Source organism: Rhipicephalus microplus, chromosome 2, assembly GCF_043290135.1.
Source record: "Rhipicephalus microplus isolate Deutch F79 chromosome 2, USDA_Rmic, whole genome shotgun sequence".
Taxonomy (NCBI): domain Eukaryota; kingdom Metazoa; phylum Arthropoda; class Arachnida; order Ixodida; family Ixodidae; genus Rhipicephalus; species Rhipicephalus microplus.
The window spans coordinates 221,704,341-221,727,168 of NC_134701.1; the positions used below are offsets into that span (position 1 = coordinate 221,704,341).

At 40.8% G+C, this 22,828-nt stretch overlaps 1 protein-coding gene across 5 annotated transcripts in view; it reads right to left on the minus strand.

Moving 5' to 3' along the window:
- Nucleotides 1-1,265: 1,265 nt before the first annotated feature.
- The window catches only part of LOC119169563 (cell adhesion molecule Dscam1-like), a 491,221-nt gene continuing 469,658 nt past the window's right edge, over nucleotides 1,266-22,828 (minus strand). For 2 of the 5 annotated variants that reach the window (XM_075876190.1, XM_075876180.1), the window contains 4 exons: nucleotides 14,027-14,115; nucleotides 13,230-13,291; nucleotides 10,384-10,549; nucleotides 1,310-1,688 (listed from right to left, as the gene is read on the minus strand). In XM_075876190.1, the coding sequence (XP_075732305.1) occupies nucleotides 1,685-1,688; nucleotides 10,384-10,549; nucleotides 13,230-13,291; nucleotides 14,027-14,115 (321 nt within the window). In that variant the 3' untranslated portion in view covers nucleotides 1,310-1,684. Of the gene's footprint in view, nucleotides 1,689-10,383; nucleotides 10,550-13,229; nucleotides 13,292-14,026; nucleotides 14,116-22,828 lie in introns of all 5 variants that reach the window. The other 3 variants (XM_075876188.1, XR_012886621.1, XM_075876196.1) reach the window with 3 other exon arrangements.

Genomic DNA, 22,828 nt, shown 5'->3' on the forward strand with positions numbered 1-22,828 from the left:
CAATGATGCCATCGAGAAGCAAAGGTCCAGATTCTGAAAAATCAAAAGTTAAACTGTGGGTTACAGGAAAATAAAGAGCAGGCAAAGGGAGGAGTCCAAAGTGGTTCACGCAGGCAAGACCATTCAACTGAAACTAGAAAAAAATCATATGTTGCTCAATTAAACAAACAAGAAAAAAATGATTTAGAAGTCACTGGGGTAAAATGAAAGAAACTTTAGGGGAGTGAAGGAAAGGACAATCGTATTCGTAGTCCGATGGATTCCCCTTGCGAAACTGGATAAACATTTATTACTGTTTCTGAACTGTTTGTTCTACTGAAGATATAGCGTTTCATTAGCTTCCTCATTCATTGAAAGATACCGTCTCTCGAAATTTTCATAGTAATTTCATAAATTAAAGGGGCAAGAATCAAGAATTTGAATGTGTATGAATCTCAATGGGCAACAGTTTCCCTCATAAGGCATGAGCTAGAGTCAATATTATAAAAAAACAACCGTAATTCGCTTTATTTTCACGCACCTTGTTATTTCAAACTGTATAATATAACATCTGTTTTTTATTTACAGGCACCCACTGTATTGACTAGGGGCGGAAATACTCGAAACAACAAACAGATTCAGTGTATGGATTTAGTATGAGGCCAAACATACATGCACCCCCGCGCGAAAACAAAGATAGAGATTCCTAAGTATTATGTTGGTATTCACGTTGGCAAATGAGCATAAAATCAGCAAAGAGAACATTTCACCGCAAACACAGAGAATGGGCCAAGCTTGGAATGCACAACAATTTACTTGAACAAGTTTTATCTATAAAGCACTTCACTTTTTAATTCTTTCTGTACTTTCGTTTGTGTTTTTATTGCGGTAGATATTTTAAGAACAATTCTATCGAAAATTCACCAACGCTGTTGGTCTGGTGATCCGGATAACTTTTTGTAATTATTTTATTTCGTGCCACGTTCTCACATTTCAATCTATCACAAAATTCAACAGTTCTAACCTATGAGGACTTGTGACCTCAAATGAAAATAGAAGAAACAGTATTATTTTATGAACAAGTGCAGCCAATGCTGAACGTCATTTTAGGCACAATCACACTCCAAACATGCACGAATTAGCACATAAACAAGAATTTTTATTTCAGCTTAACGTTTTGCAGGTATTATGTGTTTTTCGGAACGAGTTTGACACAAAAAACGCATTCGTGGCCAAACGCTTAGATCTCATGAGCAATTTTCGCTGTGTGGAACATTTCGAAATTGTGGCCAAGTGGTGGGCTTGGCATCCTCTGCTTGCTGGAAAGTTGGTTCACTGTTTGTTTGTTTTTTGTTGTTGTTCCGTACATGCGTAAACACACGCGCTACCACACACATACTTACGTACAGAGATTGACAGACATGTTTCAAAACTGCGGTTTGATGAGGGTAGTTCACTGGAGATGCCTTTGCGTGTCACCGCTTCTCCGAGAGTAGACACCACACTTATGAAATATAACAACGAAATGTCTCTTTTACGAAGTTCGCATCTTTTAGCACAAAATGTTCACTGCGTGGATGACAACGGAGTCAGAGGATTTTCTTTATCGCTCGAGGGACCCTTCCAAGAGGATTCTCGGACGGATGATCACAGATATGGTGTTTCTCTGCTGCCTACAGGAGGCATCAGGACGCGCAGGCCTCCGTCACCTGCACAGAAAACAAGTTGCGGATGACTTCTGCCTTGACAATCAACACAGACTTTGTAGTAGTGATGCTTCTATCAGCCTCCACAATTATTATAAAGTCTTTCTAGCTGCGTACTTGTAATTGTTACTATCATGTACTCTTAAGCTCATGTACTCTTGCTGTTGCATTTTATCAGTAGAGCTGTTTAACCTTGGCGAGAGAGTAGGAAGAAAAGAAGGAAAAGCAGGGAAGGGAACCAGGCGCATGGCTGGTATGCTACCTATGGTGGGAAGGGAGGAAGAGGGGCTGATGGTGGGTGTGGAGAGAGAAAGCAACACTAGGAGATGACAAGGTATACCATGGCATAACCACGCAGCATGGCTAATGGTGGGAGAACTAAGTAGGTGCAAAGTAGCTCCTAGTATAGCATATAATCGCTTGGATTCGTATGTTATTGTTATGGGGTGGGAAAAGAGTGCGACAGTAAGGAGATTAACGTTATAATGGGGAGAAAGGATAGAAGGAAGTGAAGAGGGTAAATTGTAGCTTAGCCACTCATAGTACGTCATACCAATGGGGAGGGAAAGGGGAACGAGGATGAATAGGAGTGATGTGAGGGTGAACAGAACAGACAGAGAGTGTGTAGCGGGTACATCAAAGCATAGCCCTGCATAGTGTGGTAAACCAAGGGAGTGGTGAAGGAAAGTGAGAGTGAGGAGGGGTTATGCGTGAGCGGGGTCAGAAAGGAGGAGAGAGCGTATCGAGCCTGTCCATGTGAGGCATATTATAACAAACGAGTGAGCAATGAAACAGAGCGAGCGAAGTACCGGTTTCAGGGTGAGGAGGAGGAAAAAAGAGAGTACAATGCCGCCATCTTTGTTTCTTTTGTGTTCGTGCCACAAGGGCATAGATGCCGTGATTTATGCCTATTCGTTTTCAGTGTTTTTACCTATGAATGAACAGCGTGACTTGGCACTTACCTACATAACGGTCTTTGTGATCGTGTCTTGTGTTTCGCGCTACTATTGACAGTAAAGTAAACTGGATGTGTTTCAGAAAAAGAAAACAAAAAGTAACGCGCGGCTTTCATTTTATGTGGCTCTGCCACAAGCATTACTTCATTGAAACAGAGCACGCTTTACAGGTCGCTCTTCGTAATTGCGTTGCACGGTCATGTATTAATTCTCTGAACATTGCGAGACTATTTAATGATTTCAAAGACCGATATTATAACAAAGTGAAACACTGCATACGTGTCAGATGACTGTTATTTTTTTAGTACTCGTGATTGTCTGGTCATCTCGGAAGGTGCAATGCTTTCATTGGCTTCATGACTTGCGCAGTCGGCCGACGCATGCACGGTTTACATGAAGCAATGCTAAATAACGAAACTGCGTTTTGGTTTTACGACGATTGCAGCTTTGAGACATTTTGTTTAGGTACAAGTGTTGTGCTAATTTATTTTTTTTGCTATGACTGGTTCTTCTCTTAAAATATACATAAACAGTTTCTTTACAGGAATGTGTTCTCGTAATTTTACTATGGGAATTACATTGCATAAAATTAATATATTTCAAGTAAATGAAGTCACTTGCATTTAATGTTATAAAAGCAGAGTTTTTTAAAAGAAAAGTCTTTAAAATACATACTAGATGATTTTTTATTCTATGCGTCAAAAATAATTACAGAAGTGACGCTTGAGGAAGCTAGATCAATCTAAGAAAACCAGATGTCCAAGTAGCAGTCGGAAAGCAACGCGTTCACATTCGTACAGTTTGTGTGTATTGTTAGGATTTTTTTCTTCTTACTAATTACTTCCGCTATAAAATATTTCAGTTCTTCTGTACAATTAATACAGTTTGTAAATAAAAATAAAAGGGCTGTCCAAGTCTTCTAGTGTATTTGACGTTCTCCAACACATCAGCCGTTATAGTGCACAATTTGCTCTTTGTAATAGAAAGTAGCAAATACGCTACTAAAAAAATGGCAGCATATCCACGGGGTGAATGATGGAGAGTGGGGCGAAGCATCCGTCCGTCCATTCATTTTTGCTTCCATCCGTCGATGCGTCCATCTGTGTGACCGTCCATGCGTTCATCCGCCCGTCCGTGCGTGCGTCTGTTCGTGCGTCCACTCGTTCACCAGTGCATCGGTTCCTGCGTTCGTCCATGCGTCCATCCGTCCGTGCAGCCATTCATGCGTCCGTCCATGTATCTGTCTGCTGTCCGTTCATCCATCTACTCAAAACTCCAAGTACCGCCATCTCGCATCATTTCATCATATATGCGCCCGTCTGTGTGACCATCCGTGCGTCCATCCACCCATCCGTGCGTGCGTCTGTTCGTGCATCCGCAAGTCCATCTGCGCGTCCGTCCCTGCGATTGCACATGCATCTACCCCTGCGTCCATTCATGCGTCCATCCGTCTGTGCAGCCATCCGTGCGTCCGTCCATGCATCTGTCTGTGTGTCCATTCGTGCATCTAATCAAAACTCCAAGTACCACCATCTCGCATCTTTTCATCATATATTCCGCATATAGAAGCACCGCCATCCAGCGGACATTCCAGGGACTAATCGAGAAGTGGCACACGCACACTTTCGTACGGCTTGCGCTTCGTGTCAACTCCCAACCTTTAACCACCTCGAGTTCATGGTATATACTAGTCCATGGCACTGCGGCCCAACTCATGGCACATCGGCCCAACTCATGGCACTGTGTTCCAACAGCTCGCTAAACCTTTCTAAAACCAAGGAGGTTACGCCCAGCGAGTATAACCTAGCAACCCTTTCTTGTCAGATAGGGCTCAATGTACATGTCAATGGCTGCTAATTGGTAATGAGAGACAGGAGAATTCGGCTTTTAGTTAACGCGCACGCTGCGAATTTTTCATTGCTCAACAACGCACAGGAGAATTCTCCCACCAGCACCACCTTGCAGGTCAAAGCGTGAGACTGGCTACGCACTACGACTACGACGAAGGACAAATGGGCGTCACTTTAAGGAGCTTCGCCCTTGACTGTCAGTCAAGCATAACTGCCCTTCCGTTTCATTCGAAGGGGTGGTATTTATCATGGTTAGGTCCAGATGCATGTTTTCAGGAATGTATTGTAGGCATTCATTAAGCACATCTACTTTATTCACTAATGTTCATCATCATGAGTGGTCGTCATCTTCATCGGCTGTGGGAACTTGGCTTGCCTGGGTTCTCTGCCTCCGATGTGGTCGCTTCATTGTGTCTTCTGGGCCTAGTAAAGGTTGCCTTCACCGTTGCATCACAGTATATTTACTTTACCACAAAATGATCTCTTCTACTGCTACAACTGTACTTCACACGTACCTTTAACGAAGGAGAGTTTACTAAGTTCGCGATCACACTCTGCTTCAGACACTTCGTGAAGGTCGTCGTCTTCTCCTTTTATACAGCGTTGAGGCGAGTGTTCGGTGTCGCTGCCAGGTTCGTTATAAGGCGGTATGAAAAAATAAAGATATGAATATTCAAATTAGTAACATTTTGTCCAGTACGCTGATGTTGCTCATTAAAGTAACATCAGCTGATGTTAGTACAAGTTAGATGTATGGCAATAAGCTGATCAGGTGTTAAATAGAAAACACCGAAACATTTATGCCCTCGACAAGGTCATGTCACATCTTATTACTTTAGGGTTTTCTGCTCGTACAGGAGATTCTTAGGGATTTGATCGCAACCGTTTGTGATATCAAGAAAACATTTAAACTGTGGGTTTGATCTCCCTGTGCACGGAAACGTAGCAGAGACCTATTGCCCATTTTCAAGATGACAGAGCTCAGCGATCGCTTTAGTAGCGCCGTGAGCGCTTCTATAAAAGAGCGTGCATCACACTATATACATACTTCTCCGGTTGTCTAAAATTTAGGAAACTTCATAATTGAAGCCAGCGTAAGAAAACAATGAGCCTAGTAGCAGGCGTGGCCGGATTTTCCTACATTGCTGCAGCAGTGCAATATTTATCTATTTTCTATCTGTTGGCAAGCGAGTAACGTTTCACGAAGCGCAAAATTCTTGTGTTCAGACAAGTGATAACGCTGCACATGCATATCGCTCACGGTTCATATCCATCATAGTAAAGCACTTTTCTCTTCACGTTTCGTTACAAGCCAGTCGATATGCTGACATTTATTAGTTAAAATTCAACAAACATATTAGTTCTCGATCTAGGTCACCTTGTCGTCACCAGATCTCAGCTGATATATCTGCTGAGCGAATCACCTGGCATAAATCTTTGGGCTACTGGGCAACTTTAATTCCTATGATACTAAGTCCATTATCCTTCCTAACAACTCCCAAGAAGCAATAGCCAACCACCAATCACCGCCATCACAAAATGCAATTTTGTTAATAAATAAACAAAAAATAAATAAATAAATATTGATAAATCTTTAGCTTTTTGTTTATTCAACATGCACAAAGAGAGGCCACTCAGTTTTCGTAAATCGAAGATGACAATGATCTAATAGAAAGGGTGCTCACCCACAAAGGAGCATGAACCATGAACTGGGTGACAGGATGCCTAAAGTAATGAACTGTAAAACCAAATCTATCTGAAAAATTAGTTTAGCTACAAAACTTCGAATAATAACAATGCTTACTGAGCAAACGGTCAGACCATCTGTGTTCTCTGACGGAAATAACGACGAATTACAAACTAAGAATCCTAATAAGTAGGGATAGACTAACACGGTATTCTTTTTGCTGCTTTTATGAAGTCAAACACAGTAGAGCATACATCCCTGTGGCAGTACCTTAGTGAAATGCCGCCAAGTAATAAAATTTTTGTAACATTTAGTACTATTCCCAAGCTCTGAAATGGGGCTTCCAGGAATATTTTTCTTTGAGAAGAATATCAATGACATATTAAAAGGAAATGTTCGATTGTTTATGTTTTGTTGCACAAGACTCGTTGCAAACAAAGCTGGACTCAAGGCGGGAGTCCAGCCTTGTTTAGGTAAAAATTCAGTTGAGGAACTTCACAGCGTAATTCGGTGCAACTTCTAATTGTCGAGATACACACCACTCTTTATTTCAGCAATGCCTTGGATGCTCGGAATATATGAATTTATCTAGTGATAATTTACCTCTTTCACATTGCAAGCAAGCATTTTTTAACTTTAATGCTTTCGCGTATGCCATATTTGGCAAAACTGGGATCAGGAGTCTACTCAGGGATACTGCGGCTAAAGATTCCACCATTTTGTTTAATTACAATCTCTGGTAATTTCACACCCATAGCGAATTCAGTATTTGTACGTTTTCAGAATCAAAGGACGAGACATATTCAATAATTGTAAATTTCTTGCCGCAGAAAGGGCAGCACATACTGATAGAAAATATCTAACGATCACTTCTGCTGATATCCTTGAGGGAATTTCGCGTAGACCTATACCAATAGTCATTGAAGCTATACCAATAGTCAAGAATACAGGGGTAAAATTTGGGAGTCAAATCAAAAAGGAACAACCAAGAGAAAAAGAGAAGATGCCAACCTCAACCTTTCCTTTAGTCACACATTCGTTATTCACCATTATATTGCTTATTCCAAGTGAGCTACGTAGTTGGCTAACTTAACCCTCTAACACCTATGCACCATTTTTTTAGCGAAGTGTATAATCAAATTGAATGCTAACCATTCAATCTAGATTATCTATAGGTGCAATATGTCTTATTTTTACACTCATCTGTTCTACCATCGCATGTGCAAATATAATGTGTGGCGTGTGTAATCACGCTCAGTTTGTTTCGAAGAGTAACTGCGGTTATTGAATGAAAACGCAAAATGAGTGTCCCTGGTGTGAACTGTTAGGAATAGCTGTACAGTCACAATATTAAAGCTATCCGGCAGGGAAGGTCGGTTCACCTTCATATACTACACATTGTTTGCAACAAACTTTGGGAGACCCAGGCACATATGCAACACTTGTCTTTTCAACAGTACTAGGGGTCTCATTTCATAGGCTGCACTGCCAGAAAACACACCCGGATTCCATGATAGGCCACACGTACATTTATACATAAATATTAGCGTATCTCTTCTCTACCCTATTAGAGTTTGTGAGCTTCTGTAACCATCCTATGGCACGTATTTCCTTGGAGTATGCAGCATCGATGTGATCTCTTCATTTTAACGTATTGATATATATTATGCCTAAATATTTGAAGGATCTACACGTAATGAGCCCAATACTGTACTTTAGTAAGACATGGATAGCCTTTTTTATCGAAGAACGCAAGAAGCAAGCTTATTCTTGAATCCGAAGTCATTTGAATGTTTTAAAGCCACGCTTCTATTCTAAGAATTTTTTTGGGATTCTGGTTTAGTGAATACATATCGTTATTACTCACAAAGAATGCAATATTGGCTGCATACACATATAGCTGATTATGTTTTTTATGGAGTAGAGCTTTAGAATATGTTGAATTAAAGTGGCGACAAGACAGCCCCCTGCGATACGCCACGTGTTTGCTTTTTCGCCTGTCCTTCCTGCCTTTTCTCACTCTTACTCCTTTTCTTTCACTCCATCCTATGGAACATCAATCTCAATAGAATATGTTACTCGACAGTTTATGTCTTAGAGTGACTGGAGACAAATGTGCGATGCCTATAACAACATAAAAAAATAAATGGTTAACCGAGTAGTTCTTCTAGGTTTGAAAAATTTCCTCACGTTTGCCTTGTTTGTCTCAATGGCGCACTAGTCGCCCTTTCTTCCGGCGCATGAAAAGTCTCCGAATACGCCCATCTCTGTGAACGTAAATGTTTTTGCTGCTCTTAACACTGTTTATTTTGCTATATGTAATATCCTTTCGATATGAAGAAACTAGAGTACGCCACACTGACTTCAAAGCTGGGAGGATGAGATTGTCCGCCACCCATTTTTCATCACCATGATCTATTTCAACCCCTAGTTATACCTCCTGATATGACAAATCTTTTTTTTTTCAAAATAAAAAAGGGTGTCTACGAAACTGAGTGAAACAGAGTTCATTTTGGGAGAACGCAGCTTTATTACCTTCCCTCTACTAATGCAGAACCTACGCATACCAGTCATATCAGCACAAATAATCACGCGTATGTTGCACGTTCTTGTATATATTTCTTGAGGAAGTTGATGGACCCAGCAGTGGAAAAAGTTTCCTCTGAATCCTGCCATTCTCAGTTAGCCAACAAATGGTAGTCACTCTTATCATCAGTAACCAGAATGTCTATACTGTTATGGATTTCTTTACGTGTGCAAGGGTGCTGCAAAATAGCCGAATACAATTTTCATTTTATGCCCCATTGATTCTAGTGATGTTCCAGTGCGTTGTATAATTTGCTTACGCAACCATCATTCCTATTGTTTCACTGTTTGCAAAATAAAGTATAGCATTCTTCGAGAATTGTCTACCTCAGGGAGAGCCTTGACTCCTTGGTCGTACCTTTCTCGCAAACCTATTCTTTGTTATCTCGAAACCCAGCCCAACATCTTGTAATTGGTATCTAGAACTATGAGCGAAACGCTCATCGCATTACGTGGCAATCTTCATTATTAGGAGAACAAGGTGAACTATCGGTGTGAGGCGTTAATATTCTCCGAGACAAGTGGGTGCACTTATCTAATTAAGGGGCAGATGGCGTCTGTACGAACGCTCCTGGTTCAAGCAACCACGGCTATCTGATGCTTCGTTTCCGGGAATGCACAAGAAAGGCGCCACCAAACATCCTTCTACTAATTAGGTTCCAGAAATTATTACACCCTTTAGTTCGGGGATTTAGTGTGTTCATATGTATTTTATCCTGGGTGTATCATCCAGCAGTGCGTCTAGCTCTGACGTTTACCGGAAGAAAAAGAAAAACTTCGGCTCGCCTTATTGTTCTATATATGTAACAAAATTTTTGATGTTGTATGCTCTAAGGAAGGCTGCATTATAATTCAGCGTACTTTGCTTTATCTTCCATGTGTTCGACTGCTGTCTGTGGCTTTTTTCGTTCCAACAGTAATACGTTTGTGTATCATCTTAAACGATGCGTGTGTATTTTTTAAGTCTCTGCAATGCAAGCATTTCTGGCTTATGTTTTGAGAGTTTGTGGCTGTTTTACAGTGTGTATTATCAACTGTTGCTTCAGCCCTCACTGGGCCCACAGTATCTTGTGTATAAATAAAAATTAAACGAATGATAAACACAAAAGGGCAACAAACCTTATATCTACTAATAAACCTAATTTTTATTCCTTGTACATCGCCAATTTAATACTGATCCTTTAAAGTGGGAGCCTTAGATGCATCGTCATGTGCGTTAATTGACCATCGGCATCGGCGGCAAAACGAGAGGTTCAAAAGTTCTAAGCACAGGATGACGTCAACAAAGAACGCCACCACGCCGTGGCAGATCACCAGAACTTGCGACGCTACTATGACGTCATCGCATAAACTCGTCACTTGTTAAGAGGTGTGTCTTGTACGAAGGCAATGCGAAACAAGGCCAGGTCCGGAAGGCTAGGGATGGCTCCGATCTTAAAGCCAATGCAAAACTACATTATGTGCTGCAAGCTTTTGGAGGGGAGCAGGGAAAGAACATTACATTGACCAAGTAGAAGGAGAAAAAAGAACGTTCTCGCCTTCATTTGAAAGCACGAGGCATCATATAAGCCCTTTAATTGTCTTAATTACACCACCCGACAAACAATGGGTGCACTGACCGACTGGACGTCCGGGGCTTCCGATAGTCGGAGGGCTGCGCAGTGCTGACCAGCTGCGATGAAGGCACCCAATGCTGGTGCGAGCCAAGTTCCCGCACCAGTTGCTGCTGCTGCAGCCGACCGTTGCGGACACGCTCCAGCGTTTGCCGCCCCGTGTCACAAACCTCTGCGTTCCCGACAAAAGAAACAGGCTGCTTTTACAAACTAGCACAAATTCAACACATTAAAAAAAGTGAAACATCCCGGGAAGGTCAACCGACAGGGTGACGTCACGCAATCGTCAGTGATTAGAGGTTTTTTCATCTAACTGAAACTTGAAACTGTAACGCGACATCACAAACAGCAAGAAACTGGAGCTCACTATAGAAAAAAAACACCCCCGAATAAGGTGTGTTTAAGAAATAGTACCTATCACAGAACCACTGCAACTTTTGTAACATGATTTCTCATTGCTGAGGGAATATAGCCGAACAGTGGCCCACGCGTATCCTTCTTTATTATTTTTTTGCGGGGGGGGGTGATTATCTGTTTTCATTTTAACTATATGACCCCAATGAAGAAGCCCGTAGAGTTTTTTCAGACGATTTATGTGCCTGCTTTTCCTGTTTTTGTCAAGTAAGGGGCCCAGAAAGAAACAGAAGGATTTTCCGTGTAGTAACAATTGTGTTTCGTGAATTGGCTCATATATGCGCCAAATGTTGTTGCAATATAAAGTTTTTTAATTAGTAGTTCGCTTTATAAGATGTATAGGTGCTTTTATAATATATTGGGTCGATCTAGGCTAAATGGGTATCTCGCGAATAAAGTAAACACAGACCTGAAAGAACCCATGCACTTGGGTTATGGAAGAAACTGGACCTCGGCGTAAGCTATGGTCACTTTGTATTAAAATATTCAAACCAACTTTTTTTAAAATTTTTGAGCAGTACAAGCGGACAGGATTACAATGTCCGGTGATTTGAAGCACAACCAGCTGGAAGCGTGAAGTACTGTCTTATTCGCTGACGAAGTCAAATCAATGGTGATGTGTAAAATAGACTGCGCATGACGGAAACAACCAACAGGTCACCCACGAAGCAAAAGCTTTCCTAACTCTCTGTGATCACCTGGTGCATGCTCAAAAAGTAACTTCGAATAACCCTGGAATTTATACATCCAATAACTGGCAGATTATAAGGCGTTTTTTATTTTTGGTTGCCTTTATCGCTAGTCGAGTAAAGTGGTTATTTATGGTCTAAACAATAGATCAACAGAAACTTTTTATGTGTATTCTATGCTACTTACTGATATATAAAAGAACCACTCACTAGTATTTGTAAAATAGCATACGCCCATTATATATACCTATGAAGTGTCTCAACTGCACAGCGAGACTAGAGAAAATAAGGGTATACCTTAATTTTCTTTAGCCTCGCTGTGTCATAAAGGTGTAACTGACTATTGCTGTATCTTTATAACTGAATAGTCATTTTATATCCTTAAAAAGTAGGCAGGAAAGAACCAGCTTTTTTTTTACAACAGCAAGCATGTGAATGTGCAGAAAAGCGTACAAGTGCTGTCTGTATTCAAGTTTTGAGGCCATTTACCGTGTCTTCGCATGATTCTTTTCCTGTACAGAATATGGTACGCAGGCCAGAGTTCACAGTCCAACAGATTAAAGCAACCTACAATGTGTTTGTTTTGCACAAAACAAAATAATATAAGTTAGTTATCCAAGTCACCTATAAAGTCCCCAAAACAACATTCGGACCAGCTCATTGCCAGTGATATTGGCATCCATCCTCATAACGAACGAAACCTTTATCAGTTATTTTTGAATAAACGCATAAATTTTAGCCATGGCACTAAAAATTGTTAGTTGGCATATCATTTCATTCCTTCATTGGATATGTGCTTTGTTTAAACAGTGGTTTTATGAACAAGCCACTGTCAGCAGTTGATAAGAATTCTGCTTTAGTTGATACGAATAAACTTTTTGGACCACAATACATAATAACTCTAATAATGGGTATCGTATAACTTATTCAAGGCCAAATCATAGCGTTCAACAGCACAATACAGAATCGCTATGTACACTTGTGAAATAAGTGAATTAAGGGGGTTTGCATCTGAAAAAAAACATTTGTGCATCTGAAGAACACTGCGTATCTTTAATGTGGTTTGATATTTCACAAAAAAAAATTAGGTAGGGACACATAAAGGTAGATCTAAAATTATGGACACAATAAAGCAAAAAGCACTGCAGAAAAACATTTTCTTTGCGTTATAGCATCTGAGTTTTACTTATGTTCGTGTTTCCACGTCGAGTTTTTTTTTTTTTTCTATGAACGTCTTCCAAGTTCCTCTACCGGCAGTTTTCTAAGCTGTCTAACTTTTTTGAAATAGAATTGCTAGGAATAGGGAAGGACAATAAAGAAGAAAATGTAAAAACGTTGGCCAAGTTTTTAAACATATCTCTCTGTTTCTCATTACGGTCACCAAAGTATTTCACATTAGGCGGCAGTTTTGAAAGTTTTCTCTAATCATTTGAATCGTAATAAATTCAAAGAAATAATTAAACAATAATCGCCTATTTTATGTACATTGTAAAAACAAAAAGTAGGGATATGTTAAGCCATGATATGTTAAGCTATGTTTCGCAGCTCAACCTCTGCATACCAAGTTTAACTGTAGGTGTAATTGCTTTTGCCGTACAAGTGCTGACAAGAATCAACTTACATCAATCAGATACTCGATCAGGTATGAGAACTTCACTGTTTTGCAGTATAGGACTAGCTATAAATGCTTTAAAGTTGCAGGCGATGTGCTTTCCTAAACTTTAGGTGCATCGCAGGCTTCAAACACACCTGATACTCGAAGTTGCTTGTGCTCAACGATGGTCACGAGAAGCGTCGGCCTGAAGATGTAGCTGCAGCGATGACCACAAGAAGGCGAAGAGAACAAAAAAGCATAGCAAGCTGGTAGACATAGACTGCAACACCGCAAACACTATAGTGAATTCCGATTGTGAGGTGTATGCTCATGTGTTCTGGGATAATTTCTGCGTAGCGGATAACATTGAGCAGATTATTTATTCTTCTTCGTTCCAGGTTTCTTTCGTTTTGCTTTTCAAGTGTGACTTTTGCGCACACAATATCACGAACTGCATTGTCAGGCCCTACACTTAAAAGTTTTCCGCAATTAACATTCAATCTTATCTGAAAATTTCGATGTCTATGTAAGAATCTAAGTTCGATTCATATTAGAAACTCACTCGAACAAGCAGTAATTTTCATCTGCTGCCTTTAGCAGCCTAAACTGCTAAGTTTGAATTAGGCTATCATATAATTCATTTTGTTTAGAGTGTTCTGTTGCGACATAAATGTTAATGCCAGTACTTCTATTTTGCGATATTATTCACATCAAATATGCGCTGTGATGAAGAATATGTGTGTCCTCCTAATTATTTTAAATTCCCACTAGTGATTTCGGGCTTGGACTGTTCATAAGAGAACACTGTAGGTAATTCTGACACTGGAGTAATATTAGTGAAGATAGCGGAAAGTTGTTAAAGAACACCTAGTAAAAACATTTCGTAAATTCACCCCACACCTATGATAGAAACAAGCACGTTTCGAAAGGAAGTCACAAAACGAATACGCACTTACGGGGCACCTGATAGAGGTTGGCAGCAGGCACAGGCGTGGGTATTACACGCTTCACTTTAGAGTAGGTCTCTTCATCTCCGGGAGGCTGCGTATGGACATGATGGACCGCATAAATGAAGTGAAAAGGAAGAAATTTTATCTTTTCGTGAACAGACAATAACAATGCACATACCATTCATACATGATGCAGAGACGATAAAGTATGTGTGCGTAGCCGAAAAAAAGTAGACAAGAGAGAGAGAGAGAGAGAGAAATAAATAAAAGTAAGAGTAAGGTTGACCTAGAACTGGTTTGCTACCCTGTACGTGTGTGGGGAAAAGGGTCGGCAAGAAGATAGAGTCAGAGAGATATAAAATAAATTAGAAAAAATTCACATGCGCAAACATTCAGGGAGTTCCAAACACAGTATCGTTTGGACAGGCCGGTTGAACGCAAGAAGCGCAGGAGCGCCTTCACCGCCTTGCTCTGCGAAATAAAGTCCTGTCGGTAGCACAGAAGTCTTTCTTCCGAAAGAGTCTGGTTGTCCAGTTCATCTAGTGCATTGCAGAGTGATTGTCTCTGCGAGCAGTATTGTGGGCATTAACACAGAATGTGCCAAGTTGTTTTGTCACTGCCACAATGGTTGCATGCAGCAGTGTGAGCCATTCCTATGCGGAACGCGTACGCATTGGTCAATGCAACGCCCAACCATAATGTGCACAGCATAGTAGCGTCTCGTCGGCGCAATTCCGGAGGAAAATGCTTAATTGAACATTGCTTCTCATACCAGGTCTTACCGTGCCCTAGACCACGAAATGATGGTACCAAAGGAAGCGTGAAAAAACGAACATCTACAAAGCTCAATATAATAAAAACAGACTTCATAACTTGCAATGCTGCCACCGCAAACTGAACGCTGCATTGCTCTGAAACAACAGGTGCTGCTGCGAATGTGTAGATAACATGAAGAAATTTGTTTGGGCATTGGTGCCTTTGATTAGTTTTCTTTTTTTTCTCTAATTCGTAGTTATTCGTGAGATGGAAACTGCCCTAGGTGGATTCATGAGGGCGCTTATGTCTCCAAAAAATCATGTGAAGAAAAAAAGTAATGGTAACGAATATTCCTTTGAGGAGGTGAATTGTTTACTTTTGCCACGTAATTACTTCAGACAAAGCCTATGATGACTATATAAAAAATTTGATCATTTTAGTTGGCCAATCATCAAGTATAACTAGTACAAAGGCTCAAAGTAAGTTTATTGGCGTTAAAAAATAAACTTTATTGTTTAATCTAGATTTCTGAAAAGCTATCATCTATTATTATTTAAGGGGATGCTTTGTACTGCCTACCGATTAGCTGCCCTAGACAAGTGCATATCTTGAAAACTGAGCCTATGCATTGTTAAACAGTGTCACCTATCTCAATCACAGTCAGCTTGCTAGAATGCGCTTTTCAAGACACTATACACGGAATAACAAAGACATATACACGTATTCGTTATTAAGTTAGTACTTGACAAGATAGGTTCACGCGACTAATATCATAACGTGAAGCTGCATTATCTTCGAACGTTTCCACGTGCAACACATCTAACCATTCCATATAAATAAAGTGAAAGGCGAATCTGGATATTTATTGCGCATATTACGTTAGTATGAGTGAGAATAGCGAGCGAGGCCAACTGTTTGTGTACGACAAATAAAAAGAACGTTTTCCTCTAAAGTGATTCCTTATATTCGAGCCTTGCACTTGCCACAGATATCAATCAAGCATTAGAAAAAACAAATCTATAGCCATTACTTTCATGTTTTTATCTCACATGCTTTATTAACAGTTATTTTAAGGTCAAACTCAAATAATGTGGAATCATTTTCCTTCCCAAAAAGAAACCAGAAAGAAAAAAAGCTTCTGGAGAGGTTTACTAGCTGAAAGCTGTTTATGGACAGACAGCTTGACGAGGGGGCGGAGAGGGAGGGGGCCAGTGAACCCTTTTGAAGGCATGTCTACAAAGTTGCGTAGTGTACGTGATAAAGCAATCGTAACATATATCCACCAACTTGCAACATGAAAATTACATTGGAAGATATACTGCGTACATAAACATTACTGCAAAACACACTGACGCCAAAAATAATTGGAAAATACTTCTATGATCATAAGTAAAATTTAAAAAAGAGAAGATACGACAACTATAGAACTATAACTAAGAAAATGAAACAGCAGGTGCACTCTATAATTTTTTTTATTTGTGTGAGACTTGTTTTATAACATTCTAAATCAGATGTAAGATCACTCAGTCTTATTAACATCAGTCTAGACTCGGGGACAACTTGTGCCTAAAAGCACTTTTAGAAGTGAGAAATGTTTTGAAATATGTATTATTTCTTCATATAAAACATTATTCACCTTGATAAATCTTTAAAGCATGTAGTAGAGTTATTGAAAAACTTCCGAATGCTGTATGTTCATTGATCCTTGTTTACAGGTATGCATGTCACCCTGGCATGCAGACATTAAGATTCGCGCTGACCATTGTTGCCGTTGATTACCCGAATGATGGCTAATATCTATTAGTGTTGGCTAAATAAAGGCAAAACATTTGTTGGCGTTGGCTAAATCCAGCTATGGCTGGCAATCCGCTTGTTTAACAGCAATCGTTGTCATGATTATGTCTAAATGTAATAAATGCGCGGTCGTTCTTGCGTATACATTACAAGAATCTATTCTTTCTGTTTTAAAGCCTATTTCTAGGCAGATCATTTATTGTGAATGATAAAAATTTTGGCAGTTTAACTACAAGTAGTTAGTGAAACTTGGTTGACACCTTGCCCTCTCTTTTGTTTTTCGCTGGAAAATGGTTGAGCTAACAAACTCAGGCATACAGAGACTTTTCAAGAAATGTGACAGAAAATCCTCAAAAATAGAGAACACTTTCTTGATGCCGTCATAATTACTTTATTCGTAGCAGCTGACCTCTTAAGCTTTCCGGAGACGTCAATCACGGCATATATAAAGAAAGTAAACATTTTTTTGTTATCGTAGAGAGGCGGTGAGGGTCATTTGAGAGAGTTGGAATCCTTCTTGCAAGAACCCCATCAATGTTTTGAGATGTCAAACAAGCTTATTGTTTGCAAGGTAAAGAATTTGACCGATTTCATCAGCAAAACTTAGATCGAAGAGTTAATGAGCGCAACTAACAGACGTCCAGAATAAGGTCACTGTTTTCGGCCATAATTTATTTACTGTTAGTTCTGCATTCGTCAATCTACATGTACCATACCAGCTATAATCACAAGCAGAGGCTGTACGCACGCGAAGCCAAGTCGATCGATGGTTGATATAATGTAAAAATTGATAAGACGAGTTGAACAAGGAGCAAGAAACAATTCAAGATACTGTAGACACCAATGAACAATTAATAAGGGGTCCGTCTCGGTGTAACGTGGGATATACGGTGCTCGGCTGCTGTTTTAAAGGTTGCGGGTTCGATCCCGATTGAGGTGGTCGTATTTTGATAGACGCGAAATTGTAGAGCGCCATGTACTGTGCGATGTCAGTGCACGTCATAGAACACCAGAAGGTCAAAACTTCCGCAGTCCTCCACTATTCCATCAGTGATAATCATGTAGTGGTTTTGGACTTAAAACCTTACTAATATTATTTAAATTGCAAAGGCGCACAACGGCGAAAAAGCAAAGAAGGTAAGAAAACTTACCTGCAGATACCAGTACAATAGGCTAATATATCAATCTATCACGTGGGCGGGTCTACGTGTCCGATAACTTTTGAGGCGTTTGATGTTTTTCTTCTTGCAAGTTATTAGATGGTTCACTCATAGATGTGCTACCACTAATATTGATATCCCATAAGGCTCACACGTTACACGTGGTTCCTCTGTGTTGTGATGGGACAAAATTATGCATTCATCGAACTTCGGCGTTAACTTATACTCCTGGAAATATACAGAAATATTACGAGGTGCACTTTCGGTTAGTGATATATTATGTTTCAATTCATCATCGTCATCATCATCAGCCTGACCACGTCTACTGCAGGACAAGGAGCTTTCCCATGACCAGCCAATCAACCCAGCCTTGTGCTTTCTTCTGCCACGTTATACCAGCGAACGTTTTAGTCCCATCGGCCCACCAAGCTTTTTGTCTCCCTTCTTGCGTTTGCCTTCTCTGAAAATACAGCCAATTACCCTTATTGACCAGTGCCTATCCTGCCTACGGGCCGGGCCCATGTCCATTTTCTCTTCTTGATTTCAGCTATGATATCCTTAGCCCCCGCTTGTTCCCTAATTCACTCTGCTCTTTTCTTGTCTCCTAAGGGTACACCTATCATTTTCCTTTCCATAGTTCCCTGCGTCCTCAATATAAGCTAAACCTTCTTTGTAAGCTTCCGGGTTTCAGCTTTGTGGGTAAGTGCCGGCAAAATGCAGCTGTTATATACCTTCCTCTTGAGTTTTAGTTGCAGATTACTATGATTGATTTAGAATGCTTGCCGTATGTGATCCACTTCATTACAAAATGCGGCTGTTATTTACCTTCCTCTAGAGTTTTAGTTGTAGATTACCATGATTGATTTAGAATGCTTGCCGTATGTGATCCACTTAATTATTATTCATCCAGTTATTTCAATCTCATAGTTCAGCTCCGCGGTTACTACCTGCTTTAAGTAGATATATTACCTTAGAACTTCCAGCGTTTCTCCACCTATCGCTATAAGTGCTTATTCTACCGAAACTGCTGCACATTACTTTATCTTTGTGCATATTCATTTTCAAACGTATACTGTTCTGCTTTCCGTGTTAAGCTCAGTAATCATGAGCCGTAATTCATCCCTCGATTAAGGCAATGTAATCAGTAAATCGCCGGTTACTAATATACCCTTAATTAACTCTTATCCCTAACTCTTCCAACCTAGGGCCCTGAAAACCTTCTGTAAACATGCGGTGAATAACATTGTTGAGATTGTGTCTCCTTGCCTTACACCCTTCTTTATTGGGAGTCTGTCGCTTTCTTTATGTAGAACTATGGTGGCTGTGGATGCACTGTGGATTTCTTCCAGTATATTTATGTATGGTTTGTCGATCTCCTGATTCCGTAGTGGCTGCATTACTGCTGTCTCAACTGAGTCAAACGCCTTCTCGTAATTTATGAAAGCTTATGTGTATAGGGGTTGGTTGTATTCTGCGCATTTCTCTATTACCTGATTGATAGTATGAATATGATCTACTGTGGTGTAGCCTGTATGAAATCCTACTTTGTTCTTTGGTTGATTAAACTCTTATGTCACCCTGATTCTATTAGCTAATATTTTCGTAAATAGTCCGTAGAGAACGGACAGTAAGCTGATCTATATATAATTTGTCAAGTCTTTCAGTCTCGTTTCTCAAGGATTAAAATGATGTTGGCGTTCGTCCAAGATTCTGGTACCCTTCAAGTCAAGAAACACTAAGTATACAAGCTGCCCAATTTTTCTAACACAATATCTCCACCATCTTTCAGTGGGCCCGCTGTTACCTTATCCTCAACAGCGGCTTTGTTTGTTTACATTCCTTCTAGGGCTTTCCTTCCCCGGTCAATACTGAAAATATGTCAAATTCCTCTGATCTGTTATTGCTTCTTACGATATCAACCTGGTTGCTTCGGCTTCTGTGCAGCTTTATCCAGAACTCAAGCGCCACCCCAACTATCTCATAGGTATTAGTTATGACATTACCTTCCTTGTTCTTCTATGCATACATCCGATTTTCGCCTTTGCACAAGTTTGGCATCACAGCTCTTAGGCGTCTGCCGCTTGTTACAGTCTGCTCGGTTCTCTACAGATTATACCTTCTGATGTCGGCTACCGTACGCATGGTTTACCCTCGCGACACTCTGAATCACACACAAAAAAAGGCACATGGAAGGCTCAGAATGACACATGGAAGGCACACGGAAAGCACATGATTGACACGGGCCTCGCGATTGTCAACCATGTACAACAAACTAGCGCCTATGCTGGCGCTTTTACCTTACGCCTAATGAATATGAAAGCTCCGCTATCTTATTTCGTTGATTGCATTTGATGCTTTTCTGATTTGTCATCTCTTAATAGGATTTTTGTCTCCTGAGATAGTTTGCCGGTGTCTTGTTATAAGAATGTACCTCCGACTTCTGTTGAACACGCTTTGAATATTCTAGTAAGAATATCGTTCATTGTGTCAACGCTACGTCGGTTAGCTTGTTTAGAGCCTCAAACCTATTCTGAAGCAAAACTCCTAATTTTTGTACTTGCCTCTCACCACTGTGGTAATAATGGTATTCTTCTGTATAAGTTTACGATGGTTTTTATTATTCTAAATGAATACGAGCTCTTACCGTTCTACGATCACTGCATCAGACTTTGCCTAATACTTCTATATCTTGTACAATGCCTGGGTGGGCACACAGAATAAAGTTTATTTTATTTTTAGTTTCGCCACGCTCACTTATGATTAGCTCGTTATCAGAAGAAGGTATTCAAGATCCGTATGTGATTGCGTTCTGTTAACTCTAGTAATAACTCCCCTCTGACATTTCTACAGCCGATGCCATATTCCTCCATTACATTGTCTCCGGCCTGATCTAACTATCTCTGGTTAACACTGTGGCACTTCTGACCTAGGCAAAAGTTTCCGGGGGTGAAAGTAACCTTATAGATCACACCTGTATGGGAGTCAGTAAATTTGTTGATGTGTTTTATGAAAGGAAGGTGGCCCGGTTTTTGTCTATTACTTACTCATTCTTTTAGGTGCTTGCTCAGCAAGCTTGTTATGCTCACGCCTTGCCCGGCTGCGGCGCCAGCGTGTACACCAGTGTTGTCAGTGCACACTTCTCCGGTCACTGTTAACGGCGTCCTCCCCGGGGATTCCAACAATGCTCATTAGAAGGCCCGCTGCCGTCCAAGGCGTCGGTTTTCGATGGCCCGCGTGGTTGCCTCCTCGCAACAACGTCCATCACGTTCTCGTCGCTTTCTAGGCACTGCAGCTCGTGACAAGTTCCTACGATGAGTTTTACGCACGGGCACCGATATCCTCTTAAGCGCCCTCACCTGCCTGCCCGAAACCCCGTTGAAAAAAGCCTGATAGCTCCACGTCTGCCATTTATGAGCATTAGGCATTTTACTCACGGCAGCGGCCGTTGTGGCATGAAAGGGAATGTAGTTAACGTGCCGATAGACGCAGTCAACACTGTGCAGCGCCGGCCTCAGAACGTGCCCGACAACGCTGCTTTTGACATGCATATCATGTGGCGGCTCGTTAACAAGCCTCCCTGCAGAAATAGTCTCGCCAAGAAACGCTCCATGCACCTTTGAGCTAGCTACTCTAACATCCATCAATTTGTGGATATGGCGATTACTATTTTTCATATGACGACCCTCACTCATTTTGGATGTCTTAGAAGAATATGGCGATTGTGGTCTTTGAAGTTTCGGTTTCGGTTTTTCGAACGTATTCTTCTACTAAGCTAACGAGCGGCTGCTTCTGTCAAATTCCAAAGTGGCCATGGACTCTCCGCGAGAATGGCTCTGACAGTCGTATTTCTCTAAAACACCTGGTGTCAATACATACTAGGCCATATATTTTATTTTATTTATTATGGCCTAATTGATGTGTCCAGCCATTTTAATATTTCAGCCGCAGCAGAAAAGTAACTATGAAGGTGGCGAGCAAATATTCCATCCCTCATACTTTCGAGCATTCACTCATGCTTTTCTTGAAACCTTCTTTATACAAAACCATGTACGAGTTTGTGGAGGAAAATGCTTGCAGCTATGAATTATGTGTCGTTAAGCGAACCGAATGGAGCATGTTGCCTTCGAGATTGTTTTCTTAGCTATTCCTAACAGCGCTGATTGTGTTAGGTGTTCGTTTGGCTTACACGACGTGGGGTAGAAAAGAAAGCCATACAAGTAGGATATATTCGAAACGCTTAACACGCTCATCAAAGCAAACAAAGGAATGAGGAGCCGCTAATAAAAAAATTACCACAAAGTAACGCCCACGCCGCCTGTCAAGTGCAGGTGCGACTTTTGCGTGGGTGGTGCTGCGGTTGTTCTAATATTGTAGCGCACTCTCAAGCGCCGCATTTTATTTTTCTTGCTCCCCACGCTTCATTTTGAGCTTGCAGGCGTTCACAAATGCACTGCAGCTCTTTCTTGTGTGAGCCCAAAAGAATATCAATTAGGTGACTCTTCAGTCTATGCTTTGCATGGCGGAAGTTGTAGACAGTGTGGTTAGCTAGGAGCACGCTCAAAGAAGTGGGAAGGGAGGCACTGTGATGCCGTGAGCAAATTGCGTAGCGACACGTGTTTCAGGGCCAGCTGTTGTGGCAGATAATGCGTACGCGATGAAAACGTCATCCTTTGCACCATGCGTAAAAGATCACACTGTGTAAGCTATCCGAGTTGTTTGTATTATTGCTACAACACCTCCCACAGCACATACAGCACTCACAGCACTCATAATCCTTAATTAAAAGTAAAACAAAAGAACAAAAGCACATAGATGATCTAATGACTGCTATATATTAAAGACATTGGACAAAACTGCACACATTCGCTCAGCTCTTTGCATAGCTATACGGGCAGGTACTCGAGCCACATTTGTTCACACGTGTTCATTGCTATGTTTGCGCTAAGAACGTTCGTTAGGCTAAAGAATATAAAATGCACTGTCCACCATCGGCTTTGACTCTGATTTCTTCCCGAACCAACGTTACAATAAAATAGCTTCGTTTTCCCCTCTAGCAACAGAAACGCAAGTTTGCCCCATCAAACGTTACTTGTG